The sequence below is a fragment of the Patagioenas fasciata genome, chromosome 4 (genome assembly GCF_037038585.1).
Source record: "Patagioenas fasciata isolate bPatFas1 chromosome 4, bPatFas1.hap1, whole genome shotgun sequence".
NCBI lineage: Eukaryota > Metazoa > Chordata > Aves > Columbiformes > Columbidae > Patagioenas > Patagioenas fasciata.
In genome coordinates this window covers 79,793,415-79,820,575 of record NC_092523.1, presented here as the reverse complement: position 1 = coordinate 79,820,575, position 27,161 = coordinate 79,793,415, and the positions used below count along the sequence as shown (strand labels likewise).

Sequence of the window (27,161 nt, the reverse complement as noted above, 5' to 3'; positions counted from 1 at the left end):
GTCATTTTTTTCAGCCTGGCTTACTGAAGCCATCATGGTCATTGTGGGAAAAGGTAGACCTTGTGTATGGCCTTTCCAATCAGAGGAGCCACACGATATCCAAAATTTTGGTGACATGGTGATCATGACAAAGGGCCACTGCATGCCAAAGAGCATCTTGGATATCCTGGGATTTTGGGGGCAACTTGACATTCTGAAAAAACATCAATTTTGACTGCAGAGTCTGAAGTGCAGAAGAGCAGATATTCCACGCGGTTCCTTTACTATTAATTGCTCTATATGCTCCTGCTAAGCAATTCCTCTCCACGCCAACATGTCCTGCAGCTACCCGAGACTTGTGCCATCTACATTCTTCTAAATTTAAAGAACCCATTTCAGATGAGAAGCAGATGAATAACATTCCTTGATCTAACCATTGTATTTCACAGCATGTCTGGATATTGGGCCTCCAGAGACACCGGGCACAACTACAGTAGGTGCTATTTTACTTCTTGCTCGTACAATTAGAACTGCAGCGAAAACAAGAAAGGGTATTCAAAGCAGACACATTAACACAATTTTAAAAAGCCCAAATACCGAACAAAAAGGCTGTGAATTCTAGATCTTTTAATATGAAAAAGACCACTTACAATACTTGAAGCCGCTACTAGTTTGATTCAATCCATTTCTGTTCTGCCTGAAGCCGTGTGTGGTCCTTTGGAAGAGGGTGAGAACAGCACAAAGGCTTGAAAGTACTGTGTCAAATGTTATTAACTCTCTTGAATCTCTTTCTTCTTGCCCAAAGAAAGCAGAAATTACCAGCTCCTTAGAAATGTGATGTGAAATATTAAGTGGGAAGGTATGGCAGCTGAAACTGATTAGAACCAAATTTGCAAATCACCTGGGCTCTATTAATACCACCTGCAAAACACTCTGCCACCCATGGTACAAACACACTTCATCACAGCACACTTAAGACTTTGATTTAAACCATATTACTTTAACTTCCTACTAATTGTTAGCTGGCTTGAGACAGTGGCAGGAGATAGCTGGCGGCTGATGATTTGGGCAAACAAAAGTGTTTGAAAACATTCATTTGCTTAAAAGGCACGAATTATTCAGCTTTAATTTGGGGGTGAGATTCTCTAGTGTCTTAAGTGAAGCTGTGCTGACGCGCACAACTGAAAACACGGTTTATCAATTCACTTCACGTCCCTTCCAAACAAGGTTTTGTGAGTGATGATCTAAGTGCCCTTTGCCCATGGGCACCAGCAAACTCGGTCAGTAATCCAAGGGAAAATTTCAACAGTTTTCCACAATTGTGAATACAAACGTAAAAACCCAACGCTCTATACTAATAGTATCAAACAGGAAAATACGGTTATACTTAATGAATAAGTACGTTTATTTTTGTTTTTCCCAAAAATACATCAAAAAGTCAAACAGGAATTCAGGGTTAAGGACACATGGAAACAAAAATCCCTGCTGTTTAACTTTAGCTGTGTTATTAATTACCAGCATGGTACTAAAGTATTGCCCTACTGCACCAGATTATTGTGAGGTGCTAATTCAGGCTGTATTTGTAAGATGTTTAAAGATTCTCCACTGAAAAGCAATATACATAGGCAAAGATTCTTTTATCAAATAACAGATGAGTGTAGAAATGAATAATAGAATTTTTTCTGGCTCTCCCCACCCTTTTAAAAGGGAAACCTATTTCTCTATGAACTACACTGAATACAGTACATGGCATTTGTGGAAATGCTATGTTACATCTCTGGGGAGCAGCATCTCCAAATTGCACCGCATTGTGGTTCCACTGTGGTTATCAGCCATCTATGGCAGAGGAACAACGTTGTCCCAATGGAAAGGTTGCATTTTCTTTGCCATACTGCAGTAGCAATCGTGATATAATTACGTCTTGCAATTAAAGAGTGGTAGTAGAGTAAAAAACAGACAGGAGAGAATTAAGTCCTGGCCTCTCAGTACCTCTGTACTGAGCTGTTTTAAAAAAAATAAAGGTTATACTAAAATATGACAACTCATATTCTAAACTAAATCGAACGGTAAACATCAGTTTACCGGAAGACTACAGGTTTAGCGCACAGCAAAGCTTAGGCTTAACCTAACAGTTGATCTACTGATGGTGAGCGTTCTTAATTACATATAGATCCTGTCAACTTGTATCAAACTTGGAAGACGGAAAAAATCAAACGCTTGTCATTAACACGTCAAATTGGATCAGAGAAGACATCCGTTTGAACAAGTCAAGGTTCGCTTAGTGTTTCTGAGACAGAAAGGCAAATGCACACAATTATGTCAATATTTAGATGAAAAGCTGCCAATCTGAATTATAAACAAGTAAAACTCCCCACTCACTAAGTTTTCGCATTGCCAAAACCAACCATCAGCATCCTAGATGTCTGTTTAACACTTTTCTGATGAATGAAACTCCTCTGACTCCTAAAACCCACTAAAAAAAACAGCAGAGGGCATTATTTTTCTTCACGTGACCTGTCTAGCAATTTGTATCTGTTAACAGCAGCTCTCCTGAGATCGTTGTAAAGCAACGTTACCAGAATTAGAAAACCCAGAAGAAATGACCAACTGGGTGTGATAGCATTGTCACCGGTGTCACAGAACCAGCTCATCAGCAAAGCCCATAAATCCCTGAAATGCCCTGATGCTATTGCTTTCGCAAGCACATCTCATACACATAAAAAGCAATCTTGTGTTGATTCCTATGTTTCGTGATCAAGAACAGGGAAAATAAATGAATCTACTTTAAATTATTCCCGTGAGGCCTTTCATTTTATCAATTTCCAGCGTTAAATCAGGTTTCAATGAATGCTGGAAGCAATAAACCACAGTCCCACACGTTACATCGTTATTAATGGGGACATGCAAAAATGAATCACAGAGACACTTTTGCTCAAGTTAACACACATACATCCAAATAATTCTCCTTTTACTCAGTTATTATTTGTTCTTCTTGCTTTTCCTCCCCTCATGCTTCCTTCTTTCCTGTACTACTCCCCTTAGCAAGACGCATTAAAAAGAGCCTTATAAGAGGCTTCTACTTGGCTTGTGGTTTCTTTTAGAAATGTTTAGGCCTGTATTTAGTTTACCTTTTTTTTTTCCTATGGACCTAAGTGCAATCAGATAGTTTTCTCTATGATATTTTCCTCCTGATGGCTCCTCATTGGAAAAATATCCTAGCAAATGAGGTAACATGGTTGCGTATGGGAAACAACGGCTGATGGATGTGAATATCACTGGGAGGTCCAGAGCCATGCTGGAAAGCCTACTGACCTTTCCCACGGGCACATTCAGCTTATTTTGACAGAATAAAGGGCATGGAGCAAGGGTGAACTTGATATAGGTCTTGACAATCAAAGCAGGGGAGGCTTGAGCCGGTTTCCAAATTCTAAGTAAAGACCAGTTGCTTTGATCTGCTGGTTCCAGCTCCTATTTTAGCAGCCAACAGGGACCTTGTCTTCAAAGCTGGAATGGAGCAAACTTGGCGTGATCTCATAGCTTATCTTCTGTAGAGACCACAGACCTCCTTCTCAACCAGATGTACTCAAAAAGAGAAGGCGGCTGTTTCATTTCCCTTGAGGGGGGACTTTAACTTTTTGCAGAAATACATTGTTCCAAACTCATTTCTGGCTCAAGCACCAACAAAGAGCACTCTCCATGTTTCTGGATTTCCTCCACACATTGGCCAGGCCATCACATTAAGACTCGGTTGGGAAAACAAGGAAATGCTCTATTTTGAACAGGTTAGACCTTTAATTTAGAACTATTCTCTGCTCCTTCGCTTCCTCTTACCAAGTTGCCAAGCAGATAGATATTTGAGTTCTGGGAGCAGAACTCCGTTCACAGCAAATAAGAAAGCAGCCTTGCAAGAGCAGCTTGCACTTGTTAAGGGGTGGATACACACTGGCTGCTCGCCCAGAGGTTCTTTTGCCTCAAGAGGGACAGAGAATGGAAGAAAAGGGCCCAGTGAACCTTTACTATTAATTATATAAGGGGTAAGGAAGACAAAAAACTCTACGTTTCCATGGAGTATCGGGAAAATAAGTTTTTCGAATTACAAATGCAGTTCCATTAACTCTTCATAGTTTCTAACTGTACAGAAATATTTCATATCCATGAAGACTCGTTTATAGCAAATTTGTAGCACACTGGTAAATTTGTTCCACCCGTGACATCTAAATTTGTTCCACCCGTGACATCTATCCAGGTGGTCACCACCTTAAGTGTGTTATCAGAGTTATACAAGTCCCTGCCTGCTAGAGGGACAAGAATGCCATACACGATATAAAAATAAACCACACTACTGTGTCTCATAGTTAGATGAGGGGCTTTTAGTTGTTAAAATTTAGAAGATGGAGGAAAATATACTTTTCTAAGTATAGAAAGCTTTTTCCAGCTTACCATGTATGGTCACAGCATTCCAGCTTCATAAGGGCATAGGGAGATAGCAAAATAAGTTTATTACTACGGTGTAAATAGCATCATAGAATAGTTTGGGTTGGAAGGTACCTTTGTATGAACTGTGCTACAGGTATGGCTCATTTGGTTGTTTTCCGTTCCAACAGGTTTCAGGAAGACAGAATAAGTTAAGCCCACTGCTATTTTTTTCCTTTGCATGGAGATCATATTTTCATTCTTGTATTTAATGTAAAATTAAGTAGACTAAATGGTTTATTAATTACAGAACAGAGAACATACTACTCTTGATTCATACATCTACATAATGTGTTATTATATACCAATAAAGCATTTTCTCTTGATTCTATACTTCATGTATTCATCTCACCAACATTGTTCTAAGTGCTATATGATATTTACGTAATTCTTCACTAATCACTGCAACACCAATTTTTCTTTTTCAAACAGCCTCTTCAACTCATTTGTGTCGGGTCTTACCAAATTAATTAGGACGCTGTGCATCCCCTTATTCGACTGCGTTCAGATTTCACACTGCTATGCTTTGCTTGGAAAAAAGGGATTGCCCTGGTGCTTAAACAGTTGCCAGCAAGCACTATTTCCAGCTTTTTCTTTCCTGCCCAAGGCACCTGGGGATACTATCAAATACTGGTGACGCAGGTGATGAACATCATTATATATGCATATATATTATTATTACATTATCAGCCAGTATCCTTTTTCAATGAGTTAGTGAAAGCACTTTGTTCCGAACGTCAGCCGGTATATATACCGTGTATTATTTGGCTTTATCGTATGACCTCATTAATAAACTTACCTTAAATACCAGTTCTCCTATCAGTCCATTCCACGACCCATCATCCTGAGGGCTCCCATACTTGTGATCTGGTGCAACATAGATTTCATATTTAAAGCCAAGGTAAGTGGCCAAGGCTTCCAACACGTCTATTGAGAAGCCCTGATACTTCTTCGGCTTTCCCAGAACGTTTTCAGACACCATGACAAAGGGTTCTTCCTAAAGAGAAAACAAAGTAGTCAACAGTCAGTAAAACATTCACATGTCACAACTGGGTGCTGTGTAAGGAATGAAAACCATGGCAAAATAGGCCGTACATGCATTTCTCTTGTCCTTCTACTGTCAACTGAATCTGAACATAAGGCGGCTCTATACGAAGAGGATCCATTTAATTAGTTTAGGGAGAATCAATTATGGAGCTTAAGTTTGTCTATAAAGAACAAGCAGTGAATATTTGTCAAAAAGATGACTGTAATAAAAGATGCAAAGAGATACTGAAAGTTGGAATGGGTTAGTAAGACTTCCAAACTGTATGCTTTGCTTTTCTCTTTGCCAAGATCTGTAATTGTTTTCTTCATTTTAAAAAATTAATATTTCTAATAACATTCTCAAAACCAGATGATTTTTGGCTAAATTAATTTCTCCTCTCCTGTCCCCAATTCTTCATATTGAGTATTTAATTTCTAGCCATTCTCCTGCCTGTCTTTTTAAAACTGAACACAAAAAGAGATCATATTCCTGAACACAAAACATATATTTGCCATACGTGGATCTCACTTGTGCTTGTTCTTTATTTTCTCTAAGAACATCTGTCTGATTTAGAGCAAAAGTATCAAATTCCCCCAAAAAGCATGAAGGCATTGTAACACTTAGCTATTTTTAAAAAATATGCAACACTCCTTCCTTTTAATTATTCACATGGGGCTGTAATTTAGTATGAGTTCATCGGGAATCTACTCATAGGTGTGGAAGGTCAAGCCTGCATGACCCACAAACATACAGAAGAAAACAGAAACCATAGAATTTATTGCTTCCAGTTTTCCAAGATCCAAATAGAACAAAATCGGAGGACCGCAAGTGAATTTTTCAAGTAGTTCCCCAGCACCTGGGTCCCGAAAACATCGAAGAAACACAAACTAAGTTGGTCAAAAAAGAGGGAATTTGGCTTTGCTGATCACTTGGGAGAAAGATTCTTTCCATGCAGACTCAAAACTGCTGGAAAAAATGTTTCCACACACACACAAATATATAATTTATCAATCTAAGCGTATTATGCACAAAATTCTCAAGATTTGTGTGTTTTAGAAGTTGATAATTTCCATGTTAGAAAGAATTTATTCTTAACACTTCCAAGTCATTAAAAAATAGCTGCTCATAAACGGAATTCTTATTCATTTACTTAAAAAGCAATTGCTAATTGTACTGATTTAAAACACTTTCAAAAATGCCGCTTTTCATGACTGATTTCAATCCTTTACTAAGCTCTGTAATATTGCTTGCTGTCGAGAGATTTACAAAATAACCCCAATGTCCAATGCGCTGTATATTTAATGAAATAGAAATAATCCAATAAGCTTTATGCAAAGCAACTAATACTTCCCAATTTCTGCTGCAGCCTGGAGCAGCAAAATATTTAATCACATTCCAAAGGAAACAAACCCAATCTATTCCTATGGGGTTTTCTTTTCGTAGTTGTTTACATTTCTCAAAAGGCGTTGAAAGAGGACAAAAATATTTATCTGGATTTTTTCCCCCATAAATGCTGCGAGCTGAAACGATGGCTTTTTACACACTGGGGAGGTGTTATGGGAGTTCCTATGGAAAGGGATATACATCCCTACGACCCTATTGTTAAAATGATTGTCTCCATCCTTGAAAAAGCAGATCTTGCAGAAAGAAAAGACACAAAACCGGTCAATATATTTCTCACCTACTCAACAGAAAAATAATGAGAAGGAAAAAGAAGCTTGCAAAAGGAAGGTGTCAAAAACTCAAGCTAACTAGTGAGTTTGGAGGTGGCCAAATTCACCTGGAGGATGAAATTTCCATTTGACCATCCTGTTTCACTTCCTTTACTAGACCACCTAATAAAGTTAAACAAAACCAAACCAAACCAAACCAAACCAAAAAAGAAGAGACAAGCTTTTGGGCAAAGAAAACCTCCTTGTCTGAAAATGGAAAGAGCAATACTCAAACCAACTAGCAGAAAAGAGCAGTAACTCTGTGTTTAACTTGGTTACGTGAATTAAAAAGACAACCAAAGAGCAACATTGGTTTATAACTGTGCTACAGAGGTAGGGGATAAAGTCAAGCAATAAATTCAGGCCTTAGAGGAGGGAGGGAAAGCAAGAGAATGATGGTTTGTGAAGCACTCGGGGACAACTTATATGCAGGCAACAAGTACATCCCTAAACCCAGAGTCTCTATTTGGTATGATCTTCAGCAGCCAATAGAGTAGTGAATAAACTCCAAGCTTTGATCATCATCTTCTGGTTCTTCAGTGAAAATCTTGGTGTGGAGGCTCTGGTATATTTGAATAGATTCTCTCTTTCTGGACAAATTAGAGAAAACTCTCTTGAAAGAACAGGAAAAGCACCATTGGAATCTTCAACGCAGCTCTCGACTAAATGTGTGACGGGAAGAAAAAATGGCATTCATGGTCTGTCTGTAACAAAGTGGTGGTCTCAGGCCAGCTGTACATGATTTTATGTGCACACCGCATCTTCAGGAGATCATTGGATGGGCGACAAGACAGATTTTGTAATTACAAGGGTGGTTCTGTGGCTTCAAGTTGAGAGTTATTGCAGGATAGAAACTATACGGAGCCATGATACACTGCACTGCTGCACTTATTTATGAGAGTCCTATGCTCTCTCTAAAGATAAAAATGCTAGGATGTACTTTATAAATGGAAAAACAAAAGCAAAACGAAATGCTTGGGATTATTCTCCCGCTCAGCTGAATCATCTCTGCCCCTTAGAATGGTCTGAAAAACTTCCCGGCCAGAAGAATAGACAAAAATCATTAAGTGAACACAAAGTTATTGGCTTGTGAGATCAGAAGAAACAATCACTGCTCAGATTTACAACACGCATTGGGGATTGACTCTAAAGCTGCAGATAGGTTGCCTTATGTTCTTCTACAATGTTTGGGAGAGAGTTTTGAAATTAGGTAATTGTAAGGGTGGTTAGAATTCATAATGCACACAAATATGACCTCTGTGTCTACTCAGCAGAAACGCCTGAACACACTGGGATATAATACTTTAATATTGACACTCTGGGTTCATTAAACGGGACTCTGTTAAATATTCCAGTCTTCTCTAATGAAAGCAGAAAGAGAGAGGAAAAAACAGACGAAATGAAGCTCGGTTGTGAGCAAGCCTGACAATCTGTGCCCAGCACCGACTCCAGGAACAGTGGACAAGCACATTAAATCATTCATACACCTCAAGCAGAGCCCTGACAGCCACATGAAGGAACATTCACTGTGACACCTGGAAACTCCCAACACCCGCAAATGCCAAGAAACTGCTCCCCACACTGAAATTCACTCATTACCCGATCTCTCAGCTCCCTTCCAACACCACACGCAGCCACTGTAACCAACAAGAAACACTGTCATAAACCATAAGAAAAAGATTTCCACGCACAAAGAGCTGTTGTCTTGTTGCTAGGCATAATTATATTTTTCCCGACTCATAAAATAAATAACCCCCCAATTTTAAATGTTGGCCACTTTGCCTTTCTTTCCCCAAAAGATTTCCATGAAATATGCAGCCCCAAAAACTCAATTTCCTCAAGTACCTTATTGACCGCTGTTTTGGGGGATTTTATTTGGCTAGGAGCAGTACAGCATCTTGTTATTTTTAATTGGGCAGCAACGCACTTTACTTCATGTTAGAATCAATGACCAAAATTTAATTGAAACATTTCATTCTCTCATTACAGAAATTCTCCCACTAGCGATGGTTATAAAAGTTGCTGCAAAACAAAACCCAATCCCCACCCCTTAATAACACTAAAACAAAGATGAAGGTTTAAAGCCTACAAAATCTTGGTTAATTAAAGTATTACTCAATAGCCCGTTGTGCCAAGAGGCCGTGTAACAGTATTGGCATCGAAAACCCCGTGTTTTCAACCAGACTGAAAACCAAGTCGGTTGTACTAACAGAAAAGAAGCAAGAAGCTAAGCTCATGGCTCAGAAGATGAACACAACATTAAAGGAAGGGGCTTTTACATATGACCTTTATTTACCACCGTCCTTACACAGGTGCTTCATCCCTCCCTTTTTTAAATGACAGTTTTAATGACGTCTTCGACGAGGCATGAGCCTGTGCTTTCAGCTACAGTACTTTAAACAATGTTTTTCCTCCTGAATGAAACAGCGGCTTCCAGATTTATTGTGCTATTTAGTTTAGCGCCATTTAAAAGAAACAAACAAAAAAGGTTCGTCCGTATCCCCAATACCTCCCATTGCTCTGCAGTGGGACTGAGGCTTATTTCAAAGCGATCTACTGCAACGGTGTATTAGGATACTGCCAAGCCCCGTGTATTGATTTTAATTCACAATAACTTAATGCACCTAATAGTTCTTTCTGAACCATTACAGTTATATGATAGGAAGATGGATTGAGATTGGAATCGATTGGAGCGTCTCAGAGTATGTCTAAACAGCACAATGCCAGCTTTAATGTAGGCAGCTCAGATACTGGAATTATCAAAAGCGTAGTGTGGGTACATTAACCTGCAGGGAGCTGCATTGTCCTTCTTCCAGCAGCCATCCGAGAGCTCCCATTCATAACAAATTCACAGAACACTTCATGACATCGCACTGTAACGTGGTTCGCCTCCTTTTTTATCCCGCATAGCACGCAAGGATAATTACAATCAGACTAAGAACCTCTTTCTCTTTAAAAGCCAAATCTCCTATGTGCTCCCTGAACTATGTGAATCCCTCTGGAATGCAAATAAGCCCACGGAGCAGATGGGTAAGGATCAGTGACGAGATAGGAGAGAAGGACCTTCGAGATGTGGCCCTTGACATAGAGATAAATTGGGTTAGTCCTACCAGGTTTTGCACTGCACCCACCTTGCTGTCAAACTGTGGCCCCCGCCAGGTCCCCAAACATTTGAATTCCTCGACATTCACCCCATCTTGTATACAGTACCCATTACTTGAGAAAAAATAGATTGGAAATATTAATTGAAAACGAAAGGGGCCGCGTGTCCCAGCAGGCTCTGAGATTAAAGCTTGTGAAACAGATGATCCCAGTAGACATGTGCAGTGTAAATAACTGTAAGGTACATAAAGCAGCTATTAAATGTAACCTGTGCCCAGTCAGCGGCAATTTCAATTTGGCCCTTGTTCAGGTGTGGTGGCGAGAAGAGGAATGGAAAGCCAGGCTCTGCCTCTATCAAGGGATATCAGCTCCTGTTGTTATAAGGATGATTTTAATCATCAGTATTTTGAGGAAATCTCATCACAGTACAGCACCACTTGAGGAAAAAATCAAATGGAAGGGATTAACATCTCAGCTGACTAGCACGGTGTATTCAGTTTGGGCTTAATTCAGTGTATGGCACTATAGGTATGCACTGTAAGTGAGGATGAGCCAGCGTCAGAAGGCACCAGAGCTTAAGGAGCAACTTTTATGCGCCAATGGCTTCTGAAATGCTGAACGGGCCTACAAGCTAGAAAAATAGGAGGTGCTACGTGTTATGCAGGATAAGTCATGAAAAAAGGTGAAGCAGGAGAAAGACGCATATCAAGGCCTCTCCTGAATGCTCATAATAAGTATAACTGCCACATAATGCAATTATTACCAACTTTAAGGGTGAAAGTTTCTATCTGCTAAAAAGCATCAGCTAAAACGCACGGAACTCAAGGAAAAGTCTGTCTGACTGTGGATCTAGCATCTCCCAGCGCCGTCTCCTTGCTTTTTAACAGTACTTGGCTCAACTGAACTCTAGAAGTCTTTCCTTATTTTCAGAAATTGAAGTCTCTACGTGACTTTTTGCTTAGAACCACAATAAAAGTGTCTATTTTTTAAAATTAAATTGTTTCTAACCAGTATTTCATGAGGAGAGTTAGGTCAACACAAACTGCTCCTGCAAAGACCACGTCTTAGTTTCTAATTCTTTGTACATGTTACTATGGTTTTTTGTTCCAATAATACCAACCTATTTTCTTTTATTTGACTAGAAATAGATAGGTTTTCATGAAAACGTAAGCTGGAAGGAAGCTGGAAAACCTTCTTTCCTTTCTCTGATTCAGGATAAAACTATCTAGACCAACCAAGGCAAAAATGAACCTACTGTTCCTTGACGCCCCTCTGGCAAAGCAGAGCCCACAGCCACCTTATAACTCAATACCTAAATATTCTTACCACTAGAAACTGTCCTAGGAGCCCTGTTTTTAGGAGAATAAGAAGAAATTTATACTATCAGCATGCATGCCAAGCCATTAGAAACAATTCTCTTTACATTAGGAATGAGCAAGCTATTATTAAAACGTGTAGAAGTGAATATTTTTTTAAAAGTCAAAATTGCAGTTTCAATCAATGCTTGCCCAGAATCATGCCCTCAACTCTCAATTAAAGTTACCAAATTGGAAAATCTGCCCCATGAAAAGATATTCCAATACCAAATGACTTTTCCACGGGCATCCTGGATCTCCCATACCAAACAGCAGCTTTCATGTCAATAACCGGGATAACTATGATGAGGAGTAAACAGCCTAAACCTGCCATGCATCATTGCTCCTCATGATTTCATTCATTTACCAATCAAATGAACACCCTTGCCACTGTTCCTATAATTTACCACCATCTCGCTGAGCATTTTTCTTGATGCGTTTGTCTATAAAAAGATCCATTCTTTCCAACTTTCTTTCAAAGGGCAGCAAAAAGAAAGAGAAATCAAGACACAGGGGTTTGTTGCTGCCAAGGAAACTACGCGTTCTTTGCAACCAGCAATGCAATATTCTAAAACTTCAAGTATTTTGAAAGTATTTTAACTATGGCACATGTGGTAGATACTAAATACATTACTGACTTATACATAGAGATTTTAAGACAGACTCCAGACCAACCTACATCACTCACAGCTTTTCTGCCATTCAAACTAGGCTGCATGAGCAACCATCAAAGGATTTATCCCTAACAGGCAAAAGAGTCAAAAATGTTTGCCCAGAACACAAATACTCCAAGAGATGAAGATAGTCAAGTGTTTCTTAACCTTTCCACCTTCTAAGGCATTTCTGCTGCCTGCAGGAAATTCACTACGGTGCACTAGAGTCCAATATGCCAATAATGTTGAGACACACAACAACATATAATTTAGTATAATACACACCTTAATTTATTTTTTTGGTGAAGATTGTAGGCACTGGTGCATCTTATAGAAAGTGCAGCCCGGCAGAATGAAGAAGGATTCACAGAAGTGCACCCCATTCCGTTGTTAAAGTTGGGAAAGGGATCAGAATTGCATGAGAAGAGTGAAAAAATGGGAGGAAATGGAAGCAGCATTATCTACGAGATTATTCTGATTGTACAATATCATAAAATGTTTATTCTGTACTTCCTGAGGTACCCACACATAATCCTCGCTGCAGTTGATCTTTATTTTACAGTCATTCGCTGCTTTTTTGCCCTGCTGATTTTTCATCCTTTATGACTTCTGACTGTTTATTCCTCTGCGTACACTTAAATACCGTCTTATTTCATCTCTCTTACGCCTTCCCTTTTTCCTCTCACTCTGAAAGCTGCTCCAGCTTCTTGGAAAGGACTTTTGTTGGTTTGTTTAAAGCGGTGTTAGAAGTCAAATCCCAAAGACAGTCCCAGCTTTTAAAACCAGGACTTAGCTTCATATCTCACTTTTCATCTTTTCTCTGCCTGTTAAGTTCAGCAGAAAAAGGGGCTGAAGAATGAGACCTCCTGCGGGCTCGTGTCCTTGAAGATACCGTTGCTTGTGGGTTTGTTTCTTTCCTAATGTGGGCAACAAATGCTCCTGAATTTCATGTCAACCACTGAGAACTGAACCAGTCCACATAATGATACTATTTTCCCTGCTGTAAATGCTATGAAAATACATGCCCTCTGTTTGGGAGCTGTGTCGAATTCTCATGTCAAGTCACAAATCTATTTCGCAGCATTAGGAAGTTATGCGGTTTCAGAAAAGGCTCAGTGCTTGTCGGTCGAGGTATTAATTCCTGAAAACGGGGAATTTCAAACTCCTTCCTTTTCCAAACAACAGGGGCTTTTGTAGAAACATGATCTGGGGAGTACCTGCTGGTCCACTCATTGTCAAACAGGCCAAATCGCATTCCATTTCTGACGGCTTCACTTTCCTGTGAATAATTCATTAATTGCCACTACTACTAAGATGATATTATGAGAATACCTGCTGTATTCCAGCTCCTTTTCAATAAAACTGAGCAGCTGAAAAAGAGAAGGATAAACTGAAATAGCCAAAATGGATAACTAGCTAAATTTATTCTTTAACAACTTCATTCAAGGCATTCTGTACTTTTTTGGAGTTATCACGCTGACCTCTGATTGAGCTACATTTCAGAAACTCAGAATACATTTCAGAAATTCACCAGCAGGTGACTTGAACTTCAATGTAACTCGTCAAGCACAAAGTTCCCCTCAGAATAAACCACCAAGAATTGTTTCCTATTCCTATTTATTATACGAGGGAGACAATTCCCATTAACTTCAGAGGAGTCGCAATTCACTGCCAAATGAAACCAGAGGTGTCCAGTTTGGGGACATACTGTATCCTGTCATATTCACAGAGAGATTTTATTTTGGATCTGCAGATACACAGCCCATCATTATTACATTTATCCAGGGAAAGGAATTAGTAGATGGATGCGGATAGTGGGAATTGTTCAGCACTTGCTTTTTGAAGGACTGCTTTGGGGAAATCGCTCACAACCATTTATCATTTTCATGCTGCAGAATGTTTCATTTCATAATAAGTCTAATGCCGTATAACCCAGGTGTTGCAATTCGCTGTCCTCTCAAATTCGACTGCAATGTTTAGAAGCAGTCCTTCCCAACCTGAAGGCACAACAAAATTAAACTGGAAGAGGAGATCTAGAGAGATTCAAAATGTTAACAGAAGAAATGAACAAATTAATGTTAACTTCTCAAACGTCGATGAAAATAAACCCACTCATATTCAAAGGTAATATTATTTAATTTCGCGTAAGCCTTCTTGTTTCCCCGCATTAAGCCAATACTGTTAGAAACTGCCAGAATTAATAACAATAGCTAATCATTCATAGTCAATAATAGATTCTTTACTTTTCACAGAAAGGTATTCACCTAAGAACTCGGAGAAAGATGGAAAAGGAAGGATGATGAAGATCTGCAGTAAAACAAAGCGATGGGTGAATCCCTCCTGCACTCACATCAAAGGCAAGAACCGCACATTTTCATCACAGCTTAAATGTGAATCTGCAGTTTTGTCCTACCCAGAGGAAATAAAACCAGATGGACGCTGCACTTCCACATATTACTATGGCCTTGGTTTAACTAAGAGTTCCGTCGATTTGTTCAAACTATAACTTGAAATTTTTATTCTATTTTGCAAAATTAATGCCCTTAATAATACTGTAAAATGAATAGAGTTTAATGAAATTCTAGTCGGTGTCTTTCTTGATCAAGTTTTTCTAAGAACAAGTTTATCTAAATTGAATACCAACAAATAGAGAGACTTAAAGTTTAATATTAAATTGAGAGAAAACAAGCATTAATACTTTTTTTATAGCTTTGCTTCATTTCCGGTGTTATGGCATCCCAGTTCAAATTCAAATAGTATACCTATTTATTCATTTTATTCCAGTAAAAATCACATGGTTGCATCATTGTGATAAGCTACGTGAATAAAGATGAGAACAAAGCTATAATCAGCAACAAGTAAAAGCCCTATAAATGTATCCTATAGGCACATATAAGTTTGAAGTAATGATATGCTAATGACAGCTATATTTTAAGTCTTGGATCAAAGAAAGAAGCCAGTCCATCCTCATGAATAATCCTTACTTATACGTAGTAAGAGGAGTAAGAGAAACTACTATGGGGTGAGCATCCTAAATTGCTCTGTCATGCACAGGACCGGCAGCAACATCTGCCCATATCCAAAGATGAGAAGAGGTTAGAAATAATGACAATTTTGCAATTCTGGCATCTGCATCGTCCAAATTCTCTTGTGGCTTTCAGTTAGTAGCTTGATTGGTTGTCTGTCTGTCTGCCTCTCTATCAGCCATTAGAGCTCAGGGATGAGGGAGAAACGGTATTTTATCACACTGATTTCGGGCATGTGAGGGCAAGAGAACTGTTAGTGAAATCTATTGTTTCTGGCTCAGGGGTTTAAATATTTGCTTCCTCCTTTTATTCATACACTTTACAAAATCCTTGCCTCTCATCTTTGCTGAGCAAAACCAAACAAATCTTGACTTGCAGACGGTTCACAGCTGGTTTTGTCTAAATTGCACCAACCGGCCAAAGCTCCAAAATTTCAGAGAATAAAGGAAGTTTTCTGCTATGAAGCCAATACGAATAATTCGCACCTTCCCCATATATTGCCTTCAGCGCACATTCTACGCAAACCAAGAGTCAGCTGGCAAAATCAGGGAGCAGAATTTGTTCTTTGTGCATGGAAGTTGCCACCAGTTGCGCTTTAAAAGTGTCAACAAAACCAAATGGCTTTTGTGTGCTCACGCGAGGAGGAGACTGAACCGCCATGTGCTGCGCGCTGAACTTTAAATGTCTGCCTTCTGGCTTTATTATTCATATAGAATCCTATCAGCATCACTAATGACTGGTTTTGTGTGTTTGCACGTTGCTAAATATTCATGCTATTATGACTTGAAGGAAGAACGCTCTCTGGCAAGCTTACTGAAATAACTGGGGATGAAATCAGAAGAATGGAGTTGGGAGAGAGAAAAGAAGAAATAAAGGGGAAAAAAAAAGTCCAAGACTCTAATTTGAATTTATTTTGCTAAACAACATCCACAGATCATTTCTGTCAACGAAAAATTATACTGAATCCATTAACATGAATACCAGGCACAACTCAAAGACCAGCCACTGCCACCATGATGTTATTCTGATGAACATGCAATTAAAGCGTAAAAAAGAACACCCTACTGCTTTGTCTTTTTCTGTGCATTCATCCTTCTTTTTTTCCCAAACTGGGAAATGAAAAACAAGTGTAGGTGGCAGAAAGAAGGAAGCAACTCAATACAACCTTGACCGTTCCGCAGCCCTGGGTCAACGTTGTGTTTGGGTATCAGTCCAAAAAAGCCTATACATCTCATACTTGTTTCTTTATTTCTTTCTTTTCCTCCACTCTAACAGCTTCTGCTCAAGCAGCCAAAGGTTAGGAGAGGGAATACGCTGCCCCTAGATCCCCAAAATACCTTCCTATTCTTGTAGAGCTTTTCCGTTCAGCTTTAAACCAACAGCTGCTTCATGCGAGGTGGTCTGATGGGAACAACCTGGTTGAAGAAGAGCTGGAAGGGGACAGTGGATGTTTTACTCAGTTAACATTACTCACCCTAAGCTGATCCTGAATATTATCCGAGTGAGGCAATTTGTGTCAGGTCGCACTCAATTTGGCAAGGTAACTGGAAGGCAGCTACATCTTATGAATCATTTGGAGTTCCAGCTAAGTAACTTGAGCTAACGGGGCACTTGAAGTTGCCCTTTATCAGTTCATATGGTTGTGTTAGCTAATTTTGCATGTGCCTGTGGAAGAAACAGGTTTGAATGCGTTTGATTCGCTCGCTGAAATGAACTCTAGTGATAAATTTGTGGAAATTGCTCTGGTATTGAGAACCTGACAATGGACACTCGAACGCCCACAAAGTTCTTGGTAAAACGGAGTATTTAGTAAAGAGGTAAGGGAGAAAAGACATTGCTCCCAGTGCAAAAGGATGAGGATCTGCTTACCAGCACGGTCACCACACGCAGAACCACTCCTCGCATGTTATTCTCCAGCTTTCTGTCGGTCAGCGACCCATTCAGACCAGTGACGGGATTCCAGCAGCCCAGCTGAAAGAGAACACAGAGATCGCCTCCTCAGTGCCCAGCAAACTCTGCCGCTCACTCCTCTAAGGATCGCGCAAAATAGACGGAACACCTGGAATCAATGGGGTGGAAAGCCAGGGAAGGGCTCGCGCACAGGTTCATTGCAAATGAAGCAATTACGGATATCACTTTGTGTTTTAAAACACCAGTGTGCAATGGGTGGCAGCATCCAGGGTTTGGGAGGATATGTATTGCTTTAGAAGAGCTCAGGGAGGGCTTCTGCATTAGTGAAAAACGTTTAAAAAGTAGTACAGCTGTAACAATACTTCTACCTTGCTTTCAGTGATACATTAATTGGAGAAATAATAGCTACCATAATTCTAGCACGCTGCCTGCTCCAGCCCATCTTTCCCAGCAGAACTCTGATGAAAGAAATTGCACTAGTTTTAATTAAAGTTTATACTACTCATTGATAATGAAACAGCAGTGATTTTTAGCCAGGTTAAAAATCACATGTAATGACGATTAAGGAAAAGACCATTGGATAGGCACATCGCAGTACTGAGAAAGGACTGCAACCCACGATGCACAAAAGGAATTCAGCTGCAAGATGCTTTGCGTTTGTGTTATAGTATTTCCTGGGCTCCGATGGGCAGCAGCTTTTTCTCAAGGATCTCTCTAGAACTAACTGCCTTTCAACAGGAATTTAGTAGATATTGACCTGTAGTTTATCTTCTCTGAAAATATAACTTGCCAACATTCTCACATGATGGTAGATGCTCATCTTGCATACAGAGAAACAAACCAGCCCTCCAGTCATTCCTTAGCACCGTACACAAACATTACCGGTTTCATTTCTGGAATTCATTACCACATTCATCCAACTTGTACAATTACCAGTGTTAAATCTCAAATCTAACCGTAAAACATCCATATTTTAACGCACAGAAATGGGGAGGTGCCCGAACAAGCTGAAGGGGTCTGTGAAAGAGGAGGAACCTTTGCTGACCGTGCCTGAACACAAACTTACAGAAACCATTCTTTTGGGTCCTTCACGGGAAAAGCCTTTCCATAGGTGTCTCATAGGTCTTTCAAAGAGAAACCGAAAACAAGGAACAAACCCCGACTACCCACATTTAACAATTTAGGAAGCGGACCATTTGAAATATTTGTTTTCTTCATCACACCCGCTAAGGTATTTTAAAGCAACTTCTAAATTATTTATATTCAGTATATTCCCCTCAGTTCTTTGAAGATGGCACCTTCAGAAATGGAGGTCTCAAAAAGTAAAAAAAAATAAATCCAAACCTTTCTGCAATGATACAGAGCTTAGGTTTGATCTTAAAGGTCTTTTCCAGCCTAAATGATTATTTGTTTCCCAAAAGATTGCCTTAAAACTATGTATTCATTTCCTTCTGCCATTTCCAGGTCTTCATCGCCCCTCTGGCCAAGCCCTCCACCACTTTAAGGTCAATAACCTACTTGCTGAAGCGTGTTACCCATAATAATGCAGTGAAGGTATTTGAAATGCGCGCACTGTGCGCTATATGTGATAAACCACTGCCATCCTGTAGGGCAAAGTATTTGATAGGCTGCATTTTCTGCACTAGAAATATTGAAAACGGCACTAAGTTCAGAACAGAAGTGCATTAAATTAATTTGGCGATTGTCATTCTTAGTCACATAAAGAAACTAATTAGAACTCAGATCCAATTAGCATATCCAAATGTGCTGTAAGTATAATTACCACAGAAAATGTACTGCTTTTGCCAGATTTAAGACTCTAGGAAGTTACTGAAGAGCCTTTGTATCCTTTTGAGGTTAAAGTCCGTCTTTAATTATGTCCATTAATATGTACATATTTATATAATTAACTTGTTAGCCTGACGCATTCTACCTTTTTAAGGGGGGAAAAACCTCAACAAACACCAAAACCAAGCCAAAAACCCCAATCAACCAAATTAAAACCAACCAAAAAAACCCCAAAGCAAACACCGACAAACAAAACCGCAAAAAAACCCCCAACAACCCACAACTGATTCCTGGAAATTTAGCATAGCAATAATTTTCTTTTAAAAAGGCACATTTTACTTTCAATTATTGTTCATTTCATTTTCAATTCAATTGTTCCTTCATGCGGCAAAGTCGCGGCAAAGACAAACGCGCGGTGCCTTGCCAATACAGCTGAAATTGATTTTGAGGGGGAGCTGCTTACTGTTATTAGATGAAAACAAATCAACATTTATTGATGACAACTTGAGCTTGTCATTGCAGCAAAGAGCAAATCTAACTATTGCTCTACCTCTCACTAAACCGCTTCTGCACAACATCTGTTGCTTCTGCATGTCCTTCCTTGGGCTTTTGTTCAGTCTCAGCTCAAACGAGAGAACAGATCAGGCCATTACAGAATCTCATGTTAATTCTGCTTGATTGGTGTGGAAGAAGATGGGTGATGGGAATTCCTTATGGAGCACAGTACTTGTCATCTTCATAGCGCAGGAATTTAGTCAGTTAAAGTTTCTTTTCACTCTGCTACATTCAGATATAAAATGATGAAGACGAAAAATGTGACAATGTTCTGCTTCTTTTGATATCCAATTTACAGTGTCTTTATGATCTCCCTTGTTATTCCCTCTATCATCATTATCGGAATGGGTTTCGCTCTCCTGTTTTACCGGCAGAGCCAAAAACGTACCTCTCTTTGCACAGATGCTTCTACATGAGAAACTTGCCTATATGAACTATGCGCTATGGAAGGTCTGTCATTTGTATATTGATATTAAAACAAGCAAAATCTATTTTATCTATATCTGCAATTTCCAGACATTGATCTACAAGAAACTCGGAGCACTAAAATCTACAACGCCTTCACAACAGGGCTTCCAGCCAGATTTTCTCCCCTATTTCCTATTAAATCAGCGGACTCTGTCGAATAACTGAGAGTTTTTGCTTCTTTCTTTCTGTTTTGGTAGAGTAAAATTAATTGAGAAAAATCCATTGGCCTGGCGCGATCACAGTTGAGGACAATCACGGGAAATCAGTAAAACCAGAATACTGATATGAACGCGTTACTTAAGTGATTGTCACTACAGGAGAGCACAGGGCACTCCGTTACTTCAATTAACATAGCAAATATACAGGACCCAGTTCATCCAGCATTGCAATGAAACCGCTTTCCAAGCATGGACTGCACCACAGCAACACTACCAGGCAAGAGCAGAAAATACCCTAGAGAAGCTGCAAGGGAAATTTGGAAGATAAAACACCATTACATCCGCTACTGCAATCCATCAGGACACCACGATTAGTCACTTCTATTTCCTTTCTTTTCTTGCATTTATAGGAGAAATGGCACACACAGCAAAAAATAAAGCAGGAAATGTTTGTTTTTGTGATGTGTGGATCCAGCACTTGCAAAATTTGCTAGGACACCAGTTTAGGCAAAATTCAAGCAGGACGAAACAGAAATAGTTTAGCACAAAGTATTGCTGATGCTTCTTGTCAGCTTTTCTTCAACGTGTCCAACAGTGGCCAGGAAATCAGAGACTAAATCCTATAGATGAAAGATTATGTCTCGCAAACGAATTGCCATAAAATATGTATTTCAGTTGTCATTCTGAGACTGTCGGTTATGAAAAATTTAGTCAGACACCCTGTCAAGCTTGTTAAATAGCCCTTTCAGTTCGGGTCCCCAGCCAAGAGCTGGTCAACCAAATTCAAACAAAGTCTTATGGCCAGGGCTTTACTGAGGACCTTTGTACTCCTGGGCTTGATCAAAGAAACAAGGATGTTTTGTTCTTCACAACGATTTCCTAATATTATTGGTGAGCAGCAAAGCTTTCTGTGCTTAACTTTTCCCTTCACGGGAGCTTGGGTAACACTCAGCAAATAATAAGTTGTTATTAATAACACCAATAGAAAATACTGCGTTCAAGAAATTGGACCATGTATAGCAGCACTTGTTTCTCCCACATTTTCTGTGGTGAAACTTGTATAGTTTTGTGCATTCAGTTGATTATTTTGTACAGCGTGTTTTATTGCTTTGTCTCTGGACTAGAAGAAATGACCCGCCCCTGTTATTTTCAAGCTGTGTTAGGAGAACGCGAATACCAAGTCTAGTTTTATATCCAGTGGCTTAATGATGATAATTGCAGCAGCCAAGGTGGTCTGTTTGTTTTATTAACTGACCATAGACACAAGTGGAAGTGACCTAAGGATTTCTCTCCTCAAAGCCAAAGCACATGGCAGAGTAATGCTGCACGCCGTTAATAAAATGTTTTCCTTTGGGGACGGCCCAAAATTGCTTCTCTTATTGAACTGCAATGAGGAAAGTTAATGGAAAGCTACCTGCTGGTAACCTGCTGTTTGTTTGCCTACCAGCTTTTGGCTCAATATTTTCTTAAGGATTCATGCACTCAGATTGGTGCCAGAAGTTATAATTGGATGGATTAGACTACTGACAAATGTTGAATACATGGAGAAAAAAGCACAGACTGCGTCGCTGTTCTCATGAAGCTCAGGCTCAGCGCTTGGGCCAAGCTGTCAGAGGAACTCTAACGGTACGAGATTTTGAAAGCATCGTAAATCATCACATCTCAAAGGCAATCAACCATCTCCCCGAGCCAGTGCTTAATGATCACTCATTTCCCCCCCCCTTTCATCTCTTGCTTACTTTCTCTATTACTACTTTTCCTTTCATTGGAAATTGGGTGGTTTTAATCTATCACTTCCCACTTTTAAGCACCTTATCTTTGGAAAACACCCTTTCTTCCCCCTCAAGCCCTCTCTCTGAACTGAGCACTCCCAGCCGTTCTCCAGCCTGTGCTTATTTCGCCCTCTCCTCTTGCCACCTCTCTGTGCGCCCCCAGCATCCCTGCTCTCTGCTCTTCTCCCCCTTGATCTTCCCTGCTCTCTCCTGTGCCCTTTTCTCGTCTTGCACTTTTTCTTCAGGGCTCGGCTTGGTAAAGGGACCTCACTTTTCACTTCGCCCGGCTTTGATGCATCCTTCAAATCACTTTGGGTCCTTTGTCCTTCCCCTTGGATCTCTGTTTCTTTCAGGCATCCCTCTCTCTTCAGAACCTTTCTCTCAGCTCCTCTCCCCTTGTGATATGAGGGATACAGAACTTATTAATACACTTCTGTGTGGCCCCACTTCTCTTGCTTTCACCTCCTATACTTTTTTTCATTCTTGTCCTCTGAAACCCCCACACAACTCTGAGGAAAAAGACCCAGACAAAGATATTAATGAGCCAGATGGTCACCTTGTTATCGTTTAGCAGGTGGCATAAATTAACTTGAAATAACATAAACAGACTCTTCCTCCAACCAAAAGAGCGAACGTATGATAATACTCTTTCCGTAAAACACACATCAGACACTTTCTTTCCAGGATGCAAACCTTCCTTTAGACTATTGAAGTTCTTCATATTTCCAGAGTAAAACTCACAACTATCATTTTACACCGAAAGCTCTCTCGCTCATGTCTGAATTATTGCAGGGAAATTGATACTACCAACTAAGTTCAGGTTTATGTGCAGTTTAAATACAGTCACTTTGATTTTTAATTGCAATCCTCATTTCCTTTCTCATTAAGCATTTTAAGAGTTTAAGAGGAAGTCTTTTAGATAAATCGTCTAAGGTCTGAAAAAAAATCAATTAAAAATCAGGGTTTGTAATTGACCCTGGTCCGTTTCATGCTGGGACATCACTGCATCTTTATCAAATCAAAGAGAAAATTATTCAAGTTACCACTCCAGCTGGTATTGGATCACAATATGGAAGATTTCCCTATTTCTTTTGATCAAACCTGATCAGTGGCAAACAATGAAGATTATTGTTTTCCACTGGGTTACGTGAAGCTCCGTCTCTACAGGTAACAACAAAACTCGGGTGGCACAACTGAGCTTCTCATCAGTTCCCTCTAAGTATACAAACATTCTTCTCCCAGCTCTCCACTCAGCTTGCTAAGGTGCTTTTTGGGGATTAGATTTTTCTGGAAGGGTTTAACAAAGGGGAATATCAACAGAAACCATTTGCGCTGTTGCAGGACTCAAAATATCCGGGGGTAGCTTTCCAGAAATAAATCAAGATTGTAACAGCATTGAAGAAACCCAGCGCTGTTTCACCTGGGTTTGCAGAGCAGGATACTCAACAAACCCAGTCCAATAAACCACTTAAGCGAATCCTTCGAGGTAAATTGGTGCCACATCGAGAGGAACCTTGGCTTATTTTCTGCAATGAAAGCCTCCCCTTTAATATAACTGCAGGATTAGCAGTCTAGGAATGAGTTCTGCAAATAAACCTGCCTAGAAAATTGTGTATTAGCTTAATGACTCCCCAAGTCGGGAAGCAAAAGAGAGGTGGTTGTCCAACTCCAGCCCAGAAGCTGCAGCCATAGAGCAATAGTACAGGCCTGTGCTTGTACTACAGAAATGTGTGTTTGTTTTAAGGGCAGCTGACAGGGAACACTGTGTTTAGCTCCATGTGGGGCCCAATGAGGCTACAGAACATCTCGACTAATCTTAGCAGCACCTCTTTAACTCTATTTTCAAAGCGTAAGCGGAATTATCACACTACTGCTCGCACAGAAACGTGTCAACGAACTCTACATTGGGTTATCCTTTCATATGAAGCACCCTACTTACTCAAAAGGGGATGTCTTTATTTACTTGGCCACTGAGTGCTCCTTGAGCGTTACTGCTGCCGTTTTCCCAACACATGGAAATCAAGAGGTGCATTCACAGGACTTGGATAAAGAGTGGAAGATGTCTCTAAGATGCACATCGCGTGGAAATACACGTACTGAAAACCTTCGAAAGAGGTCACTCTCGTTTTTAAATATGTGCTTACGCTTAGCATGTTTGACATTGGTACATAATTAACTTCAGCATAAAATAAAGAGTAAGAAAAAGACACGGAAAGACACATCCTGCCTTACTCAAGGCACTGATGTGCTGGCATGAAAACACTCCTTCCGAATCCCAGATAGAAAATCAAAGAGTGGAACATGCCATAAGATACTATTTTTCTCCCTGTCTCCTCAGACACATTCAACTTCTCATCAACACGAGAGGCAAAGGAGGCTGTGGAGAACACGCTCCACTGTTCAGTACAGAAGATACACGTATTTTAGAGCATATTTGTACCTGTCTGGAAGCTGTTCGAGCTCACACCACATCAAAGAGCTTGTGCTCTCTGCTGTTCAGCACAGAAGTATTTGCTAGTGCCTTCTTGAATGTAGTATAAAGAAAGAAACATGCAATGAGAGCATCTCCTATTCATACACGCTGGCGCACCACGTTTCCCATGCACCAGGACTACGAAACACCTGCTCACAGAGCAGCAACAAAAACGAAAAGAAGCGCATGAAAAATTGACATGAAAGGCCAATTTAGCTCGTTACCATCTCATATATGCACAGGTGAATAATGGAGACTGTTGTTAAAAAAGGGGCGAACCAAAACCAGTTGTTACTCAAGTGTTGCCTTCAGGTTTCTCACCGCAGAGAAGCTAACGTGACAATGCAGCGGGCACAGCGCCAGATGGGGAACCGCTTGGCGCTGATTGCCCGCGTTTCCACGACACTTAGATGGGAGATGCAGAGATTGAAACCATCTTTGCTTAGACATAGATCAATACTCCGTTCCTAAAACCGGAATTTATTCTTGGTGCTGGCAGAAAGAAAGAGGCTTGCTAAGTTGGACATGTCACAAACTCACTAGCTTGATGCTGGCTATTAAATTAAAGCAGCGTTTTGTCACTGATATGTTAGGAAGTATTATTCCAGTATAAGCCAGGCTCACAAGGTGTATGGCTACAGCATCATCAGTTTTCAGTGCACTATAGACTAGATATTACAAGTGATTTACTGGATCATATATTTTCAGGGTTCGGTAGCAAAACAAATAAGGTTGTGGGGTGTTTTTTTCCCGACTTGTTCAGCACAGAGCAGCTTTCTTAGGGATCGGAACTGGTTGTGAAGAACTAAAAAGCAGTGATTGAGTAGGGTACCAGGACCAAGCAACAGCTTCTTCTGAAGGGTGGTTTTGGAGCATGAAGTTTGGGCAGTGGAGAACAGAAAGGTTGAGAGTGAATTTGAAGAGATGGTCATGGGTTACAAAAGGGAACCTTTTCCCACTACACGCAACTGCAATGAGAGCAGATGCGTTCACCTGGAGCCCTAAAGACCAGCACAGAGGCCCAGGAGCACTGGGAAATCTTTGAGGAACCAGATCACGGTCTGTCTCATACCACAGGTCCCCTCCTTCCATCGCGTCCAGATAATACTTCCTAAGGTGTTTGCTTCCAGGTGATCCAGCCTGAGTCCCAAAGCACAGCCCTTCCAGCATCAATAAGCTGTTACTGAAATGATTTCTGCGCTAGGGGCCCTGACAGAAGCGCTACACTGATAACCAAATGTTATACTGATAACGATGAAAAGCAATTTCCTCTCTGACCACCAGCACTATAAACTCACCTTCAGCACACACAGTACATTCAGCTTTTTTTCCCTTATACAACAGGGCACCTGCTACATCATTATTAGAGAAACAGAGGCATAAATTGCATGTGCTGAAGTGTGGGTGGGGAAAAAGGCTGCCTGTTAAAGAATGACCAGTAAAATATTTGGTAAAAAAGTGAAATATTTCTATATGCCTATTATTTCTATATGCCTATTTACTATTGAAAAGACAATAAACCACCACAATAAAACAGCATTACAGAGGCAGGTTATGATTGTCTTTCCCATGCATTAAAAAACCCACCCTGCTCTGACAATTAGACACCAAGACTTTTCAAGTATTCCAGAATTGCTATCAAAAAAACCCAAAACAACCAAAACAAAATAAACCCCCCTCTTCTGTTCTATCATCAACTGGACAAAACCGGAAGGTTAAAGAATTTTGTGAAGGAAAAGGCTGAGTTTTGCCAAGACAAAATAGTTTTAGTAGATTGCTCTGAAGGACCTGAACGGCTGACGCTATAAGTGATTTTACAAACTCATCGCTCCATACAGTGCAAGTATTTGCTCTTATTATGGTAAATAAGTTTGTCAGAACAATTTACACATCATAAATATTTAAATGGCAAATGATATGTAGCAGAATAACTTAAATAAAGGATCCTTGTGGAAAAAAGTAAACCATTAGTTTGAAAGATGAGCTGATACTTCTAATAAGCCCTCTCTGGAACAGCTCAATTGTTAAAATAAATTCTTATTGCAAATTAAAATAACTGCTTTAATAACACCAGGATTTGCCACAAAAATAAATTAGCAATATATCTTAGTAATTAAAACTACAGAAACACAGTATAAATCTGCCTTGCAAAGGAGGTGAATTATGTTTGCTAGTACACTATATTACCACAATAGATCCTGTTTAGCACACACAAGGCTGAAATTTTATAAAGAAACCAACAATTTCAAGCCATTGAGATTTTTTTAAGTTAGTTTAATATTGCAAAGCTCCTTCTAAGAACATATTGTGGCATATATGACAGGGATTATTTAAGCAGCTACATCGCTACAGTGTTTCCAGCATTTAATTTTAAGGGATAATATCAATTTTAAAATCACCTTTCCATTTGAAAAAAAATCTACTACTTTTATAGAAGGGAGAAAAGTCTACCTTGAGTTTCTATTAACAAATCAGTAATTGGGCTTAAATTACCTTCTTGAGCACACTGCAGCTGCTATACTTGCCCTTTGAGCACATTACGGTTACTACACCTGCCCTGATCGCTTGTTGCTTCCCATTTTCAACAGCATCATTAACAGAGTTTTTTACCGTAATCATAATTACCCGTAGAGATATTGCCAAAATCAAGTATCTTGTCCTCCTTTTTCCTAAAGGTTCCACTCTACCTTGTTTGTGTCGCCTGCCTGA

The 27,161-nt window shown here is 39.9% G+C and overlaps 1 protein-coding gene across 9 annotated transcripts in view; it reads right to left on the bottom strand.

The window, feature by feature from the left end:
- The window catches only part of GRID2 (glutamate ionotropic receptor delta type subunit 2), a 554,341-nt gene that overhangs the window by 101,050 nt on the left and 426,130 nt on the right, over nt 1-27,161 (bottom strand). For all 9 annotated transcript variants that reach the window (XR_011738959.1, XR_011738960.1, XR_011738961.1 and 6 more), the window contains 2 exons: nt 17,197-17,298; nt 5,252-5,449 (listed from right to left, as the gene is read on the bottom strand). Coding sequence is in view for 4 of the 9 variants with exons in the window: in XM_065837720.2 (XP_065693792.1) it covers nt 5,252-5,449; nt 17,197-17,298 (300 nt within the window). In the remaining 5 variants the exon portion in view is untranslated. The remainder of the gene's footprint in view (nt 1-5,251; nt 5,450-17,196; nt 17,299-27,161) is intronic.